Below are 12846 nucleotides of genomic sequence, written 5' to 3' on the forward strand. Positions count from 1 at the left end.
TGACCTCATTTTGACCTCTGACAAGTCCATGATCTCCAGTAAAGGGGTGATAGCATGCGGGTTAAGTGATCATTATATGATTTTCTGTACCCGCAAAAAGCTAAAACAGAAGGCCGGCTGTCACAAAACAGTCACATCTAGAGACCTCAAAACTTACTCTAGAGAGGCCTTTAACCTAGAACTGGGGAGCTTGGACTGGTCAGATGAGCTCAGTGGTACACAGGTTGAAGAAACATGGCTTGGATTCAAAACCAAATTCACAGCAATACTCAACAACATGGCACCGATAAGAACCACCAGGGTTAAAAATCGCGCTGAGGCATGGATGCACACTGAAATACTGGCCGCTATGAAAACCAGAGACAAAAAATGCTCTGAACTTCATAAAAGTCAGACAAAGCTTTCCAAAAGCTCAAACAGTGAACTCCAAGCCCACGTGGTTGAACTAAAAATCCAAAGAAACAGACTAAGAAATGACGTAAACACCATGATCAGAACCGCAAAAAGAAATTTCATCAACGACAAAACTGAGGAAAACAAAAACAAACCCCGCGAACTTTGGAAATTACTCAATAATCAACTAGGCTGCAGTAAAAAACTTAAAACCAGATTCTCAAACATAAACATAAAGACGGACAACACGCTCATCACAGACAAGCTGGATGTAGCCAATTACTTAAACATATTCTTCACAAACATAGCCACAACACTGGTAAACAAACTACCCTCCCACTCAGGGCATTATGGGGTAGAACACATAGTAGCATACTACAAAAACCTAGGGGTCCACAAAGACGACTTCAAACTTGAAATGGTAACAACCGATGAGGTACTCAAAAAATTGAGCGCCCTCCAACCTAACAAGGCCACTGGCCATGACAACATCCCCTCCAAATTCCTCAGAGACGCAGCAGCCGCCATCACCCCAGTCATCACACACATAATAAACCTCTCTATAAAACAGGGGCACGTCCCCAAGGACTTCAAAATTGCGAGAGTGACCCCTCTACACAAAAAGGGCAGCAAATTAGACCCAGGCAACTACCGCCCTGTTTCTATTCTTACCTCCATCTCGAAAGTCATGGAGAAAATAGTCTACGAACAGGTCGAAAAGTACCTGGCGGAAAAAAACCTAATCTACGAATTCCAATCTGGCTTCAGAACGTCCCACTCCACTGACACATGCCTCCTCTATTTGAACGACCACATCAAACAAGAGGTGGACGCTGGCAAATACTGCGGCATGGTCATGCTGGACCTACAAAAGGCCTTCGACACTGTCAATCACTCCATTCTAATGGACAAGCTAAAAGCAATTGGTTTTGATAGCCTATCAGTGAGCTGGATGCAATCCTACCTGGAGGGGAGAGAACAGATGGTAGAGGTAAACGGTACTCTATCCCCCCCCCTCACAGTGAGCTGTGGTGTTCCACAAGGAAGCATACTAGGACCGCTACTCTTCCTAATTTATGCAAATGACATGTCGTCAGCCTGTGACTGCAACTTGTTCCTGTTTGCGGACGACTCAGCCCTGCTGGTCTCTGACAAGAACAAATTGCAGGTTGAAAAAACCCTCAGCACGGAACTAGGCAAAATCTGCATATGGCTCGCTGATAACAAACTATCATTACACATGGGCAAAACAGAGTCCATTCTCTTCGGTTCAAATAACAAACTCAGCAAGACCGACGGCTTCTCAGTTACAGTGGGTGACAATATTGTCACAAGGAAAGACGAAATTACCTACCTGGGTTCCATCCTAGAGGCAAATCTTTCCTGTGACAAAATGGCATCCAATGTAATAAAAAAAGTCAACCAACGAACTAGATTCTTGTACCGGATCTCCTCTCTGGTAAACAAGAATACCCTGAGGACTCTGGCAGGAGCACTCATTCAAGGGTACTATGACTATGCGTGCACCTCATGGTACCAAAGCACCTCAAAGGCGCTTAAAACAAAATTACAAACATCACAAAACAAACTGGTCAGACTACTACTTGACCTGAACCCCAGAACCCACCTCACCCCTGCCCACTTTGCCAACCTAGGATGGCTTAGAGTAGACGACAGAGTACAGCAACTTGCAATACACTATACGACCGGGGTGCCCATGTACATGTCAAAATACTTCCCAAAGGTCAGTGAATACCACAACCACTACACCAGAGGAAGCTCAACAAATCATGTTAAACCCAGATTCGGCTCAAACAAGGGACTAAACACGTTTCGCAATTATGCCACAACAATGTGGAACGCCCTACCCAAAGCTGTAAAGGAATGTGAATCCCTGCCCACATTCAAAACCGCCCTTAAAGAGCACCTACGGGAGGCTGCAATTCGAAACTGGCCACCGTAAATGCCCAAAACCCCCACCACCTCCTAATAGACAGTCTCCTCCCCACCGCATGTATATATTCCCTCCCCGCCGTATGTATATTCCCCTCCCACCCACCCACCCCCTCCTAATGTACAGTCCCCTCCCCATCATATGTATATACTCTGTCAGGATCTAGGGGTAACAGTACTGTATATTTGAATACCGCCTATGTCACAAATGTATCAGTACTAAATACCTATATGTCCCTATGCCATAAATGTCATGTATGTTATGTATGTCATAAATGTCTATATGAATTGAAAATGGGGGACCCTGATGGAAACAAGACAAACGTCTTTCTCAGGTCTGCATCCCCTTAACAATTGTATGTATTGAGCCGTACTGTATTGTACCCATTCTGCAATCTGTTAAATAAAGTTTTCATTCATTCATTCACACCAGTAGGTCCCTGAGGTCTCTTACTGGTTCTCCTGATTAATCCATATCTCACCAGTAGGTTATTTTTTTTTATAAAATATATATATTATATAATTAGACTTGTACTTGTATTATCTGCGAGACATCGCCACCACGCAACAAGCTCCACTGTCTGTGTGTACTCTAGTAGCCTCCAGCTACGGCCAGGATTCTCCGGAGCTGCAGCTGGACCTATACTCGAGTAGCCTCGAGCTACGGCCAGGATTCTCCTGCGCTGCAGCTGGACCCTATTGGTATAACGTTACTGTGGTCATATCACATTCAACATTCCCTCAGCTAGAATACGCATCGAATCAGTGTTATAAGACATTGATATCAGGAACTATCTGTAGCTACTGCTAGCCGGATATATAACGTTAATACAAGCCTCAGTGAATTATTTAGTTCCATGGGACATTTCGTTTTGAACAGTGAACTAACTTGCGCTAACGTGAGCTAGCTGAGGTATCATACACGTCTCTACTAGACTTGCTGGAGCGTTTGTTGATGTCAGGAGCTATCGGTAGCTGGCCGGCTAGATACCGTTCGGTTAGACAATGCCTCATCATGTATTAAACTAAAAGTGAATAGTTGACTGGGTCATTTTGTAACGGTAGCTAAGCTAACGTTAGCTCAGGGAGACGCCGTCCTCCCGTGTCCCGTCCCACTAGACTAGACCCGTGTTTACATGCGTGCGGGAGGGGCTGGAGGGATGAGCAGACGCCGCACCACCCGGTGTCTGAGACAGAACTCAGCGAGTGAGATCGGTTTTGACGATCGGCGAAAATAAAGCATTATCACCGATCACCGATCGCATATTTATACTGATTATCGGCCGATAACGATCGGTGGCCGATCGATCGGGGCATCCCTAATTTTTTTAAATTTTTTTATTATTTCAGATAATGGTTGAAGAAGTGCGTCTTTAGTCGACGGCGAAAGATTGGACGGGATTCGGCTGTCCTAACTGGGGTGGGTAGTTCATTCCACCATTGTGTACTTACTAATGCTCTGTGGCCTTCACCAAACACCACGTACTGGAACTTTAAGGGGAATACCAGCTGATACCTGATATTGGTGTTAAGTATTATTAGTTGGCTACACCACTCAAAGTTACCCTCAGCTGCCAAGTGCAGTGTGTTCTCTTCTTAAGGGTGGGAGAATTCAGTAGCACAGTCTTGAAGGTCCAAGCTAAATATCTGTTGAAAATCCTACCCCGCCCCCCTACACTACTTGAGAAACACTGTTGCTGCTGATCAATCGAACTGTATTGCACATTGCATTTTACCCACTGATAAAAATGTGGACATTGCACAATCACACAACAAGTTTTCCAAGTTGGAACTGTACATAGCCTTTTGTTATTTTACATTTGTATAATATCTATCCTGTTATCTGCACTGCACACTTTTTAGAACTGTACATAGTCATCTTTATTTTAGTCATATCTTATCTTGTTCTATTCTTATTCTATGCTAATTTTTTTTAATTTATATTATTGGATGCTGCTATGGTTGAGGAACCACAACAAAGTGAATAAAAAATGTTTTTTTGCTGTAAAGTACTGAATGACGTGACAATAAAAGGAATCTGAGGTAACGGTTTAACAACACACTGACTCTACGTATTCAGTGTGGATAATGCAATGAAAACTGATTTTTCTTTTCTGCCCGAATTTGCTTGTTATTATTCAGAAAAACAACTCGATGCCCCGCCCACAGGATTATGGGATTGGTTGAAATGTTCGGAATGATGAGTAGGCGAGGCAGAGGAACATGGCGGACATATTTGAAAGTAGCAGCGGGAAGGAATCGGGGAGGAAATGAAAGAGAATCCCAACGGGGCAGAAAGCTGGTTTGGGAATAAAGTCTTTGCCGTTTTGTCAGACAAACATGAGGTGCCGAGTCGGATCAAGAAGAAACTGTAACGTTAACCTTGTTGACCTGAAAACAAGTGGGCTGATAATCGTTGACTGTGTGAACTCTCAGTCCCTGCTCAGAGAGAGAGAGAGAGAGAGAGAGAGAGAGAGAGAGAGAGAGAGAGAGAGAGAGAGAGAGAGAGAGAGAGAGAGAGAGAGAGAGAGAGAGAGAAGAGAGAGAGAGAGAGCGCGCGTCTGGGGAACGTTGAACGTGTGACACCATTGAACACCAACAGTGTTCAACTGAGCCCTGTGGTCTACTGCTGTGATCGTCAAAAGCAAGCAAATTTACTATTTCTGACTGTAAATATTGTGGTCTATTGGGTAATGTAGCGATTTTGTTGGGTGTATGATTAAATTGTGGTGAATTTAGGCAAAATATAGTAAATAAAGAAAACATCTTGTATTCTGACCAATATGGTATATGCCAATATTAAATTAATTTGATGCTTTGAAGGCACAACAATTGCATTTCCAATGAATATTAGGTTTGAAAATACAACATTTGTCCGATTTAATGTGACTTCCGGTATAAACCACGCCTGGTCTTCTATTGGAATATAGATACAGATACAGATCATTCTGTCGGTTGAACCGATACGGATAATGATGACGTCTTGCTACACCGCTACTCTCTACCCTCAGTATCTATGACTGTAAAGCACAACTCATCACTGATACTCCAACATACAGGCCTATATTATTGTCTTCATGGCACAGGGCAGAGGAGATGCACCTTCCAGACGTAAAGACAACATTTCACAGCATGCCCTCAAGTCTATTGCTTAATCCTCCAAACCCCCACCCTAGAGTTTTCATCATACGAATAGAATAGAATAGAAATACTTTTAGACAGAACAAAGTCACGAATAAGAATAACAAAACAAATTGCCTAAGAATAAGAATAGAATAAAAAATATACAATCATTAATTGATTCATTCATCACAACTGTCTTCCAAACGGGAAACTCCTCTGTGCAACTTACCGTTGTGATGTAGCGGGAATGGAATTCAGGAGCGTCCTTCAGAAAGGTCAGTCCTGGGTGGGTGTCCACGATGTCCTGACCACACGGGCACACGGAAGGTCAGACACATAGATACAGCAAAGAACACTCACAGTATATGATGGTGTAGTGGTTGAGGCCTCTAGAACCACATGTGGGGATCAGAGATGGTGTAGTGGTTGAGGCCTCTAGAACCACATGTGGGGATCAGAGATGGTGTCGTGGTTGAGACCATGTCTCTAGAACCACATTGAGGATCAGAGATGGTGTAGTGGTTGAGACCATGTCTCTAGAACCACATTGAGGATCAGAGATGGTGTAGTGGTTGAGACCATGTCTCTAGAACCACATGTGAGGATCAGAGATGTGTGTCGTGGTTGAGACCATGTCTCTAGAACCACATGTGAGGATCAGAGATGGTGTCGTGGTGAGACCATGTCTCTAGAACCACATGTGAGGATCAGAGATGGTGTAGTGGTTGAGACCATGTCTCTAGAACCACATGTGAGGATCAGAGATGGTGTAGTGGTTGAGACCATGTCTCTAGAACCACATGTGAGGATCAGAGATGGTGTAGTGGTTGAGACCATGTCTCTAGAACCACATGTGAGGATCAGAGATGGTGTAGTGGTTGAGACCATGTCTCTAGAACCACATGTGAGGATCAGAGATGGTGTAGTGGTTGAGACCATGTCTCTAGAACCACATTGAGGATCAGAGATGGTGTAGTGGTTGAGACCATGTCTCTAGAACCACATTGAGGATCAGAGATGGTGTAGTGGTTGAGACCATGTCTCTAGAACCACATTGAGGATCAGAGATGGTGTAGTGGTTGAGACCATGTCTCTAGAACCACATTTGAGGATCAGAGATGATGTAGTGGTTGAGACCATGTCTCTAGAACCACATTTGAGGATCAGAGATGGTGTAGTGGTTGAGACCATGTCTCTAGAACCACATCTGAGGATCAGAGATGGTGTAGTGGTTGAGACCATGTCTCTAGAACCACATTGAGGATCAGAGATGGTGTAGTGGTTGAGACCATGTCTCTAGAACCACATTGAGGATCAGAGATGGTGTAGTGGTTGAGACCATGCCTCTAGAACCACATTGAGGATCAGAGATGGTGTAGTGGTTGAGACCATGTCTCTAGAACCACATTGAGGATCAGAGATGGTGTAGTGGTTGAGACCATGTCTCTAGAACCACATTTGAGGTTCAGAGATGGTGTAGTGGTTGAGACCATGCCTCTAGAACCACATTGAGGATCAGAGATGGTGTAGTGGTTGAGACCATGTCTCTAGAACCACATTGAGGATCAGAGATGGTGTAGTGGTTGAGACCATGTCTCTAGAACCACATGTGAGGATCAGAGATGGTGTAGTGGTTGAGACCATGTCTCTAGAACCACATGTGAGGATCAGAGATGGTGTAGTGGTTGATGCCTCTAGACGAGAGAGCTTATCAGAGATGTGCTTATTATTTCGCAGGAAATAACTCACTCAGCATGGAAAAAAGCTTAAAAAAGTACGTATCGACTAATAAGGTCTTGACAAAGACCAAAACAAGCAGTTAACCAAGTAATGGACTGAGAGAAGGCAGCCCTGGTGTGATTAGTACGAACCAAACCTGTGCCACATACTGACCGATTGATTGATGATATTGATCTTTATAGTTATGATCCGTTTACCTGCAACAGAGGAATGAAGTCTTCTTGCTCCAAATATTTACAGCTGGGCTTCGCTAGCAGGGAAATAAACTTAGAGGAATCGTCATAGCAACGGTGCAACAACCTGAGGAGAGGAGAGAAGAGAACAGAGGATGGGGAGAAGAGATGAGGGGAAGAGAGGAGAGAAGAGAACAGAGGATGGGGAGAAGAGATGAGGGGAAGAGAGGAGAGAAGAGAACAGAGGATGGGGAGAAGAGATGAGGGGAAGAGAGGAGAGAAGAGAACAGAGGATGGGGAGAAGAGATGAGGGAAGAGAGGAGAGGAGAGAACAGAGGATGGGGAGAAGAGATGAGGAGAAGAGAGGAGAGGAGAGAACAGAGGATGGGGAGAAGAGATGAGGGGAAGAGAGGAGAGGAGAGAACAGAGGATGGGGAGAAGAGAAGAGTGGATGGGGAGAAGAGATGAGGGGAAGAGAGGAGAGAAGAGAACAGAGGATGGGGAGAAGAGATTAGGAAAGAGAGGAGAGGAGAGAAGAGAACAGAGGATGGGGAGAAGAGATGAGGGGAAGAGAGGAGAGGAGAGAACAGAGGATGGGGAGAAGAGAAGAGTGGATGGGGAGAAGAGATGAGGGGAAGAGAGGAGAGAAGAGAACAGAGGATGGGGAGAAGAGATTAGGGAAAGAGAGGAGAGGAGAGAAGAGAACAGAGGATGGGGAGAAGAGATGAGGGGAAGAGAGGAGAGAACAGAGGATGGGGAGAAGAGAAGAGTGGATGGGGAGAAGAGATGGGGGGAAGAGAGGAGAGGAGAGAACAGAGGATGGGGAGAAGAGAAGAGTGGATGGGAAGAAGAGATGAGGGGAAGAGAGGAGAGGAGAGAACAGAGGATGGGGAGAAGAGAAGATGAAGAGAGGAGAGGAGAGAACAGAGGATGGGGAGAAGAGAAGAGTGGATGGGGAGAAGAGATGAGGGGAAGAGAGGAGAGGAGAGGAGAGAACAGAGGATGGGGAGAAGAGATGAGGAGAAGAGAGGAGAGGAGAGAACAGAGGATGGGGAGAAGAGATGAGGGGAAGAGAGGAGAGAACAGAGGATGGGGAGAAGAGAAGAGTGGATGGGGAGAAGAGATGAGGGGAAGAGAGGAGAAGAGAGAACAGAGGATGGGGAGAAGAGATGAGGGGAAGAGAGGAGAGGAGAGAAGAGAACAGAGGATGGGGAGAAGAGATGAGGGGAAGAGAGGAGAGGAGAAGAGAGGTGGAGAAGAGAAGAGTGGATGGGGAGAAGAGATGAGGGGATGAGAGGAGAGGAGAGGAGGAGAGAGGAGAGGAGAGGAGAGGAGAGAGGAGAGGAGGAGAGGAGAGAGGAGAGGAGGAGAGAAGAGAGGTGGGGAAGAGAAGAGAGGATGAGGTGATGAGGCAGAGAGAAAGTTAACAACACTAACACGATGCTGGTTGATAACGAGATGAAGGTCAAAGCGAAGGTGAAGGGTCTTACTTCCTCCACGTCGCGATGAAGGAGTGAACCGAGACAAAGCCCGTCCTCTCCCCTCCGGCTCCGTTGAACATGGGAGCCTTCCAGTACAGGGGACACCCGCACGCCTGTGGACAGACACCCAGACACAGTGTTGTTGTTGTTACCTAACAGACATAACTCGTCCTGCAGAACAGCAGAGGCACCATGTCCCTAAAGTCTTTCAGCGCAGGAACCTTATTAATCCCATGTCCTCCTGAGACGGCAGCCTGTTGCAGGACTCGTGACTCGACTTGGACTCGAGCATTGACTGCATTCGGACTCGGAAGGTGCAGACGAGGACTTGGACTTGTTAATTGATAAATACAGTTATTTATTTTAAATTATTAAAAAAAAAAAAAAAAATTCTAATCATTTGGCATAAGATAGTGATGGCTAGTGTGTCATTGTTATTGGCTATTGTGTCACAAAGTAAATAAACTGCCTTTGAAATGGTGACCGCTGTGTAATTTATGTTTAATGTAGACCTTTCTTTATTTGTATGTCAGCTCTTTGACTGCCAGAGTGGAGTGGACTCAACCTTGATGACTTGGACTTGGACTCAGACTAGGGTAACGGGGACTTGGACTCAGACTAGGGTAACGGGGACTCGACTCGGACTCGACCGGGGCTCTTTCTTTAGTGACTCGACTACAACACTGGCCTCCTGTTGCAACAGCTGTGTCTGTGTGACTTCAAACTTGGCTTAGTTGAAATGCAAAGTCCTACTAAGTTGTGATTGTGATCCCGCCGTCCTCCCGTTTCAATATTTTTATAATCTTTGGACCTGTATGACTATAAGACTTCAGGCTATGGAACTGTTATGTTTTCCAGCTCCTACCTCTCAGCTGGAACAAAAAAACAGGTATCTGGCAACAAGTCAACACAAAAGTAAGGAGCAAATATTTTATCTCAGATTGTTCAGATTGAAAACCTGTTTCTCTATTACATTAGCACTAGACGTGATTTTCCGTGTAAAAAAAAAACTTCAGAATGTTACCTTTCAAAGGAGATCAGACGCATGCATGTGCTATATACGTATAAAGTATAATAAATCGCAAATTACTTTGGGTATGCAATCCACCGGCTTTTTATGCTGAATGTGCCCGCCTGTTAAGGGGTTCGAACGTTAGCTGTAACTGGGGCGCCCTTAAACACTTTTTTTTTTTTTTTTTTTTTTTTTGTCTTTTTCCCCCTCCATTTTCCTCCGATTTTCTCCCATCCCAATGTTAGTCGTATGCCAATTCCCAGTCCCTTCCTGGTCGCTGCGCTTTACCCCCCACAGTCAGATCATCTGGGAGAGTGGAGGCTACCACGTGCTTCCTCCGACACACGTCCAGCCAATCACCGCTTCTTTTCACCTGGCAGCGCGGACTCTCATTGAGAGGGCGTAGCGTGTGGGAGGACCACACTATCCCCCTCACGTCCAATCCGCGCTTAGCAGGCGCCCCGACCGAACTGTAGGAGTCGCTGTTTACAACGACCCGGACCCACCCCGCCAGCTTCTCCCACCCTCTAATACTGCCAATTGTATCAGTGCAGACGGCCAGCCAAGCTGGTGACAACCCCGGAGCTGTGAGCTGGATTCGAACAGGCGAATAATTTATCCAGCTCAGCTCCGGGGCTGGTGACGAACGCAATCTCCGCTCGGCCACCTAACCGCCCCCCCTTAAACACCTTTTAACACTACACCACATTTAGCATTTTAGTAGTTAGTTGCATTTTATATATTGTATATTTTGTATAGTGTTTGGTCTTTATTCTTTTTACTTGTTTTTTTTTACAATCTCAGGAGGCTCATACAGAACCAAGCATACGACTGGCCAGCAGTATAACTAGGAGCGTAGGATATGTACAGATATAGATACAGTGAAGGACGTGTAGGTTCCGTGTGCTTCTCTTGTCACGCAGGGTACCCGACAGAAAGGCTTTTATTGTGACCGTTTATATGTCCTTGTCATGCTTACTGTTACTGTGTGTTGCGTTAAAAAAAAAAAAAAACGCTGACCTTGGCGATCTTGCCCATCTCATAAATGTCGGCCTTCTCCTCCTCGAACTCCGTGAAGGCTGTCTCGATGATGGTGATCGCTGCATCATGCTTGGGGGCCGGCACCAGCACGGGCAGCCCACGAGGGTAGTAAAACCTGGGAATGTTGATGTGGGTGGGGGGCGGGGGGGGAGGGGTGACTACGACCGGGGCAGGGGGAGGGGGGCTGGGCGAGCGGGGTACAGGGGTGGCGGGGGCCGGGGAAGGGGCCGGGGGAGGTGTGCCCGGCTTCTTCTCTAGTTTGGCCTGAACCTGGAGAGAGAGAGAGAGAGAGAGAGAGACAACTGAGTGCTATGAGCAACTAAACAGAGACATTGAGAGAGAGAGGGAGAGAGAGAGAGAGAGAGAAAGAGAGAGCGAGAGAGAGAGAGAGAGAGAGACAACTGAGTGCTATGAGCAACTAAACAGAGACATTGAGAGAGAGAGAGAGAGAGAGACAACTGAGTGCTATGAGCAACTAAACAGAGACATTGAGAGAGAGAGGGAGAGAGAGAGAGAGAGAGAGAGAGAGAGAGAGAGAGAGGGAACTGAGGCCCTGTCCACACGAGCGCTGGATTTAATGTAACCGAAGTTTGAAAAAAATAAAACCCCGTCCACACAGGTGAACACAGGTGAACAACCGCATATAATTGCGTACCCACGGCAGGTTGGAAAAACCAGCAACCGATACATGTAGTACAATGCCAAAACAGTAGGCGGCGATGTTGTTCAGACATGAAGGCCATTTCAACCAATCAGAAAAGGTTGAACGCTCACTACACTTCCTGTTTAGCCGCCATCTTTAAATGTAATTTTGCCAACAGAGGATATATTTTTCAGCAAAGAAAGAAACTGCAATAAAAGTGCAATAAATAAACGGATACATTCACTGTGTGTTCTGCCTCTCATTTGTTGATGAAACAAAACCAACTGAGCAACACAATTTACCACCAAGAGCGGATAGTTTAGTCTCACAAAAGACCGCCGGTGTTGTTAGCTACATGCTAATATACATATATATATATATAATATATATACATGCTATAGTATATAGCTTAAATGCTAACGTAATGTGGTAACGTTACCGCTATGAATGGATGCAAACGTTATTTAACACATTGCAGAATGGGTACAATACAATACGGCTCAATACAAACAATTGTTAAGGGGACGCAGTCTGGACTGGGTTCCTTATAACAATAACTTGACAACACATGAGTTTAGTTTAGCCGCAGCTACATGTTTACTCTGAGCATCAGGTCAGGAATGCGACAACAGACATCAGTCGATCACAACACTCTTCAACACAGACGATACGTTTCGAACAAAAGTTTGTTACAATCATTTTCATATAACGCTACTTGGGACAGCTCTGCTGTAAACACTGGTGTAGCTGGCTCTGCTCTAATCACTCTAACCCCGTGCTTGGTTACTAACTTGCTATTGTTTGCGACAGTCTGCCGTGAACATGGGAAATAATTGCGACAGCTCTGCTGTAAACACTGGGAATAACCTCGGTTGCTATGCCCACACGCAACTGCAAAACCGCAAAACTTCACCCTGGGCTCCGGTTTTCAAGACCGCGTTGCAGTGTAGCAAATCCCCGGTTGTGTGTGGCCGAACAGTGCAACTGCACACATACAATCATGGTTATATTAAATCCAGTGCTCGTGTGGACAGGGCCTCAGTGCTATGTGCAACCAAACAGAGACATCAAGGAGAGAGAGAGAGAGAGAGAGAGAGAGAAAGAAAGAGAGACAACTGAGTGCTATGAGCAACCAAACAGAGACATCAAGAGAGAGAGAACTGAGTGCTATGTGCAACCAAACAGAGACATCAAGGAGAGAGAGAGAGAGAGAGAGAGAGAGAGAGATAGAGAGAGAGAACTGAGTGCTATGAGCAACTAAACAGAGACATCAAGAGAGAGAGAGAG

The 12846-nt window shown here is 45.5% G+C and overlaps 1 protein-coding gene across 1 annotated transcript in view; it reads right to left on the minus strand.

Annotated features, from left to right (window-relative positions):
* The window catches only part of LOC311223734 (serine/threonine-protein phosphatase 2A regulatory subunit B'' subunit alpha-like), a gene marked incomplete at both ends in the record, with an annotated part of 90833 nt that overhangs the window by 15001 nt on the left and 62986 nt on the right, over nt 1–12846 (minus strand). The window contains 4 exon segments of the mRNA XM_084308506.1: nt 5699–5773; nt 7407–7509; nt 8873–8976; nt 10896–11186. Coding sequence (XP_084164632.1) covers nt 5699–5773; nt 7407–7509; nt 8873–8976; nt 10896–11186 — 573 coding nt within the window.

This window comes from Notolepis coatsorum (genome assembly GCF_963971535.1).
Source record: "Notolepis coatsorum genome assembly, chromosome: 2".
NCBI lineage: Eukaryota > Metazoa > Chordata > Actinopteri > Aulopiformes > Paralepididae > Notolepis > Notolepis coatsorum.